This window comes from Kryptolebias marmoratus, linkage group LG17, assembly GCF_001649575.2.
Source record: "Kryptolebias marmoratus isolate JLee-2015 linkage group LG17, ASM164957v2, whole genome shotgun sequence".
Lineage (NCBI taxonomy): Eukaryota > Metazoa > Chordata > Actinopteri > Cyprinodontiformes > Rivulidae > Kryptolebias > Kryptolebias marmoratus.
Genome location: NC_051446.1, coordinates 27,338,385 through 27,345,067, shown reverse-complemented (window position 1 = coordinate 27,345,067; position 6,683 = coordinate 27,338,385). Strand labels below are relative to the sequence as shown.

General features: G+C 45.2%; 2 protein-coding genes across 2 annotated transcripts; one reads left to right on the top strand and one right to left on the bottom strand.

The window, feature by feature from the left end:
• Positions 1 to 16: 16 nt before the first annotated feature.
• LOC108229504 (neutral ceramidase-like) lies at positions 17 to 848 on the top strand (the record flags this gene model as incomplete). Its single annotated transcript, XM_017405176.3, has 3 exons — positions 17 to 88; positions 166 to 254; positions 416 to 848. Coding segments are annotated over 3 exons (360 nt in total), but the record flags the coding sequence as incomplete, so codon positions are not given.
• Positions 849 to 2,442: 1,594 nt separating this feature from the next.
• On the bottom strand, positions 2,443 to 6,671 carry LOC108229503 (protein FAM13A-like). Its single transcript, XM_025003529.2, has 9 exons — positions 5,873 to 6,671; positions 5,581 to 5,662; positions 5,126 to 5,186; positions 4,927 to 5,047; positions 4,769 to 4,852; positions 4,139 to 4,234; positions 3,109 to 3,317; positions 2,934 to 3,035; positions 2,443 to 2,845 (listed from the first exon to the last, which is right to left on the bottom strand). The coding sequence occupies exons 1-9, from the start codon at positions 5,882 to 5,884 to the stop codon at positions 2,722 to 2,724; spliced, it is 891 nt and encodes a 296-aa protein (XP_024859297.1). The 5' UTR covers positions 5,885 to 6,671; the 3' UTR covers positions 2,443 to 2,721.
• Positions 6,672 to 6,683: the final 12 nt, after the last annotated feature.

Below are 6,683 nucleotides of genomic sequence, written 5' to 3'. Positions count from 1 at the left end.
ATCTGAATTTAGTAGCTTTCCTGTTTTCCAGGGGGATGTTGTTTCTGTCACGTTTGTAGCAGGAAACCCTCGACACTCTGGAGACATTGTAAGATGTTTTTTTTCTTTATTCTTTGAGTTCTTTGCTTTAGTTCTTGTTTTGTAACTTCCTGTGTTCCTGTGCAGAGAGATAAAACTTTTGTCACTGTGGAGATTTATGATAACAGAACAGAAACTTGGGAGGTGGTCCACACTGATGCATCATGGGAGACGAGGTAGGTTGACCTGTAGGTGTGTAGTTTGTGATGGAGGAAGCAGTAAGGTCCGACAGTTTTCTTCACATCAGATTGCCACAGTCTCCTTGTCATCTTTTTTCTTGTATTGAACCATAACTCCAGCTGTCAGCGAGGACTTTATGTGACGTCTGTTCTTTCAGGTTTCACTGGCTGAAAGGTTCAAACCGACAGAGTAACGCCACCATTGAATGGTACATCCCCCCAGCGGCTCCGAGCGGCTCCTACAGGATCAGACACTTTGGACATTACAAACAGATGAAAGGCCTGCGCCCCGTCATCACGCCGTACGAAGGCTCGTCTGACGTGTTCCGAGTCACCGACAGCTTCTACTATCAGTGACTTCAGTTAACCCTCTGGTAGAAGGTTACCCGTCCTGTGAACTCCTTTGAATAAAGGTGAATAAGTTCATATAAAAGGCATTTGTGTTTTCATGGGATCACTTTTTCTCTTTGGAGTTCAGAGTCTCCGTCTGTCCTAATGTGGACTGTCCTCTATTTTTCAATGCATTGTTTCATTGCAGGTGATTATGTTTCCATGTGTCTCTTTTCCATTTCATTTAGTTAAATATCTAAATATTCTGGTGAAATAAAAATGAGAAACTTGTTTTTGTAACAAAAATATTTATTTTAAACTTGTTTGTATAGAAATGTATCAGGCAGACCAGGATTACACAGTACAGGAACACAGCAGCAGGTCACCACATCAACAATGACTCAGCAGTTTAAGGAACCAGAAGAAGACCAAGTTTCAGAAGGACGTCAGTCCAGATGGACACTGAGACATCAGGAGAACAGCAGAAAGTGTCTTTATACACGAGTTTCTGATTTCTGTAGGCTGAGTCACATTTAGGAGCACAAGCAGCAGGAAAAGCCTCTCGCCTCACTTTCAGCCTCCTGACGTTAGCTTGTGGAGGAGGAGGGAGCTGCTGCTTTTCTTTCTGATTCCTTCTGAGGTCGGTGCCGTGGCGATCCTGAGGGTTCGAGCCCAGGCGGCGTAAAACAGCCCAAACAACAACATCAATGACTGCTTTTTGCAGATATTAGGAAGAATACAGTTGAGTTTAAAAAGAGGCAGCTTGGAAAGGGAGCTAAAAGCTTCTCCCTTTAAATCTCAGCTACATTTAAACCCTCAACATCCCTCACTGATCAATAAAGGCACAAATGTAAAAATACACAAAAGTTAGGATAAAATATCTGAACTTTGTTTAGGTTTTTGGTTCGATGGAGTCTAGATAAAGTGAATTTTAATGGAATAACAGAAGAGCCACAGAAATGATCAGAAGACAAAATAATATCAAATAACTTTAGCAGAAATACGTTATTGTGTCTTTAATCAATATTCATGAAAATGAGATAAATATGTCAGAATTTGTCTGTATTTAATCATGAATTACTCCAGACCCTCACAGCATCTGAATATGTGCCTGTGTTGAACTTTGACCTGTTGTCCCCGCTCAGGGACACTCCCTTCAGTCCACGTCACACCGGCGAGTCCAAATGTCCTCCAATGTCCTCTAAACAGGTGCGTCTGCGAAGACGTCTGTCTGAACTTAAGACAAATAATTCCTGTATAAATAATCTTCATCTGTCTTCTGTTTAATCTGAAGTCAGACGTCTTCACCAGATTTAGTCTTATTGAAACAAAATGTTGGTTTTTAGGTCTCTATAATCCCAGAGAGCAAAGGGAAATTAAACTTCTTCACATGGGACGTTTTCCACAGGTGATTTTTGATTTTCACGGACAGGATCTCCAGGTGCAGTTTTAAGAGGAAGGGGAACCTCAGGATCTCTGCAGACGATGTGGTTTTACTCTGGGAGACGTTCCCCCCGCTGCAGACTGCTAACAAGTCACACATGAAGCCATCACTGACATGTTCTGTCTAAAATAAATCACTGCTAAAATTCAGCCATTAGAGACTTCTAACAACATCTGGGACAGTCAGTAGCTACTTCCCTTCGGAGGAGTTGGCAGCACTGCCTGGACCTGTTAGCTCTGAGAGCCAGCCTCAGGGAGGTGGAGGAAAACTGATCAGTGACGGGGCAGCTGGACAAACATCACACAAAAAGGTCAAACTCTGAGTCAGGTTGGACACCTCTCAGATAGATTAAAACCCGTTGGACTCTTGTTGGACACCTCTCAGATAGATTAAAACCCGTTGGACTCTTGATGGACACCTCTCAGACACGTTAAAACCCGTTGGACTCTTGTTGGACACCTCTCAGACACGTTAAAACCCGTTGGACTGTTGTTGGATACCTCTCAGACACGTTAAAACCCGTTGGACTTTGGTTGGACACCTCTCAGACACGTTAAAACCTGTTGGAATCTTGTTGGATACCTCTCAGACACGTTAAAACCCGTTGGACTCTTGTTGGACACCTCTCAGACACGTTAAAACCAGTTGGACGTGTGTGAGTCATGTCAAACATCCAGGGCTCATGTCTCCTCACGGGGTTTTGGGGACATCCTGTTTGCTGAGCAGGACCTCCAGCAGACGAAGCTTTGCCTTTAGCTGCTTGTATTCCTGGTACTCGTCCTTCATGGGACTGCGGTCCTCCTTTTGGCAGGTTCTGAGGGGACCCACGGTAAACCTCGTCAGTAAAGCCTGAGGTAAACTGGGACGACACTCATGATTGTTCAGTGTTTCAGTGTACTCACCGCCCGGTCTGACGGTAAAACTCATCCTCGAACTCCTTCAGAACTTTACGCCTGATCTTCTTCTCGGCTCTGGTGTCCCGCAGACACTGCTGCAGCTGAGACCTGGACCGGCGGGAGGACAGGCGGGTTAGAAGAAGAGCTCCCTTAGAGAAGACATGCAGATTTGACGGCTCACCTGGAAGCTTCGTGAAGGTTGGCGGTGGTGAAAGTGGCCTGCTGACGGACGGCTTTCACTTCGTCTATCGGAGACACGAAGGCCGGGTCGCTGTCTCGGTCGCTGTCCTCCTCACTGGCTGCCGCCCAGGTCGCTCGGCGAGGAGGTGGAACCAGATCACTGACCAGAGAGGAGCTCAGCCCCTCTTCATCAGAACCTTCCTCTTCCTCCTGAGAGACAGAAACAGGTTCTACTCTCTGTTGGACTTCAGTTTGACTAAAACAGGTTTTGTGTTCTTGTTGTTAAAGGAGTCGGCTTCAGACCAGGACTGTCCCTAAAGTTTGTACCAGAGGACATGTTGTAGCACAGCGATGACCAGAACACCGAAGCAGGTCCAGGTCCTAATCCAGAACCAGTTATTTATTTTGAAGGTCTATAAAACCTGATCTGAAACCAGAGACAAATCCAGATCATAGGGGCCTGATTGTGTTGGGTCAGTCGGTACCATGAGGGAACCTGGAGCTCGAATCCAGCCAACGGTGTTTAGGATGAATTTAAATCTAAGAATCATCTACACTGAGCTCAGCAGAAAGACATTACATGATCCCAGCGGTTCAGAGTTTCAAAGTTTGTTTTTGTTTGCTGCAGGCTGGCGGAGCGGCGAGGCCACAGGTACCGGTGTTCAGGTGAGCTGGGGGACGGGTGGACAACACTGACTCCTTTCAGTATTAACTCTATTAATGGGGGAGCAGCTGCTCCACCTGCTGCACTGAGCAGAACTGATCCAAAACATCAGAACCTTAAGTTCTGTTCAACATGAGGAACAAACCATCAGAATCTCAGACTGGATCAGACCGAACCATGAATCTAAAGAGCCACACTTTGAGGAATCGAACATCCTGAAGGATCTGCGAAAACCTGCAGAACCATCAAAGATTAAGTTCTGTCCAAAGGTCCCGGTCCAGTCCTCATGATCGCCCACTACCACGAACGGTGGGCGATGATGTAAATCCCATCTGTGTGTGTGTGTGTGTGTGTGTGTGAGTCTCACTATAGTACAGATGGTGGGGCTGACACACAGTAGGTGTTTGATCATCTGGTACCGGTCGTAGAGAGGCTTCACCAGGTTCTTCTCCTGCTTTGTTGCCTGTCAATCAATCAATCAATCAAACTTTATTTATAAAGACCTTTTACACAACAGATTAAAACAGAACTAAAGACAAACAACAAACAAGTAAACAAAAGGTAAAAATAAAACTTTTAAACTATAAAAACATTTAAAGATGAGTAAAAAACAAACACTAACAAGGAGAGACAAAGACAGAAGTAAATAAACCGTACTTTGTTTCCCTAAAACTAAAGAAAGGAGCAGTTTATTTTTAAATAAAATAAAGATTTCCACTCAGACATAAACCAACATGATGAACTTTAATTAGCGGTGCAGCAGCGCCCCCTGCTGGCAGCACATGGAGGTTCAGGAGCTAAACCTAAACTTCTTCTCTTCCTGTCAGATAAATTCAGCTCCTGTCATTAAAGCAGGCTGGGAAACTAAAGTTATCCATCTTTGTAACTTTACCCTGGAGGATTTATCACTGTTAACCTGATGTTTGACATGAAATATGAAACATTCTTAATTAAACATTAAAGAGGAAATAAAGCCCAGACGCTTGTCGGGTTTTACCGGTCGGCCGTGCACGCTCTCGAAGTACAGCAGACATTTCTGCAGAGTGATCTTCTCCAAAACCATCTGGGCCTGAGTCATCTCCTGCACACACACAGGAACATGAAGTTCTGCAGGAACCAGAACTAGGACAGAACCTGGCAGGAACCACCACAGACCTTCATGTTGTCGGGGAGACCCAGAGACCGCTTCTTTTCTCTCAGGTGCCTGAACAGAGACTCCACCGTGTCCTCCAGAGACGGCCTGTGGTCCGACGGGCCGACCTGAGCAGAACCCAGCCTGCAGGAACCGACACAAACACGATTACAAAGGTTGAGTTCTTCACAAAGACTTTGGTTGTGGTTCTGATCCGTTTACCTGCAGCTGTCTGAAGTTTCTGGTTCCTTGGTCTCGAAGACCGACTGTCGGAGTCTCAGCTCTGAAACACAGAAACCATCCGAGTTCAGAAGATTTCAGGTTTCCAGCTGTCTGGATGATGAGGGGAGAGTCAGAAACTTTGGAGAGTTTTTTAACAATTCAAGTTCAAAATGAAGCCTAATCTGTGCTGAACTAAAAACCGAAGAACCTGAGGAACCTCAGGAACCTCAGGAACCTGAGGAACCTGAAGCTGTCAGGATGTTTCTGCTCTGTGGTTGAAAGAGGACAAACATGAAATCTGTTGTTTTGATTCTGACAGGAAACAGTCGAATGATTGAATAAACTGATATTTTCCTCCCATCTGAACTGATTCTGCTGTAAAAAGTGGATTTACTCAAAGAGTTCCAGATCTTGTCCTGATGGACACAGAAAACAGGACGAGGTGTTTTATTTACCTTTCAGCTGTTTGCGAGCTTTGGCCAGTTCACTCATGACTCGGATCATCTCCGGGTTGGAATATTTATCGTTGTGAGACGGCTGGGAGACAGAATTATTACAGAAAAGAAACTTTAATTCACCTAAAAATAACTGATATTCTCCTCAGATCAGTGGAAAACATTTAAAATATATTTAGACCCACATCATATCAACATTAAAAACAATTATAAACTCATGAATTTTAAAAATCTATGTATGTAAAGAACCAGATGAACCAAAGTCAGCTCCAGGAGGAACACCATCAGTTACCTTGTACTTCATCTCCTGCTCAAACTGATCCTCGAACCTCCGGACCCTCCTCTTCAGGTTCTGGATCTGTCTGGTCAGGAACGGGATGGAGGGGGGACACTCGCCCTCTGATTCCTCAGTCCTCTCCCCCAGACCCCCTCGAGACCTCGACACAAACACACCAAGGATCAGATCCTGTCCCCCCAGACCTCAAGACAAACACATCAAGGATCAGATCCTGTCCCTCCAGACCCCCCCAGACCTCGACACAAACACACCAAGGATCAGATCCTGTCCCCCCAGACCCCACCGGACCCCAGATCCTGCTGACTTTCATCACTGAACTCTTTCAGCTGAGGAGGGTCTTGGACTGTTTCAAAACCAGATTTATTCTTTAATATCAGACCCCCCCCATCACTCAGCTGAGAGTCTCTGGACTCTAAACATGTTTTAGTTATAACAAGAAACCAGAAGAACAGAAACTGTTCAGTTCAAAATCCCAAGTCCCAAATAAAAGCTCAGCAGACTTCAAGTCAAGACCCGAATCAAGGAACACTCAACTCCCAACCTACATCGGGCTGAGGAGGAACAAATTCAGACCCAGATCATGGTCCGCAGACCCTAAATACTTTCCATCACCACAAACAACAGACCTAATGTCTAGTTCCAAGCCAACAGCACATCAAGACCCACATCAGGACCAGCTGAGTACAACAAGACCAACAAGTCCAAAGTCTTAAATCACATCAACAGTAACCAGACCCAATGGTCCCAGTAACCAGACCCAACGGTCCCAGTAACCAGACCCAATGGTCCCAGTAACCAGACCCAA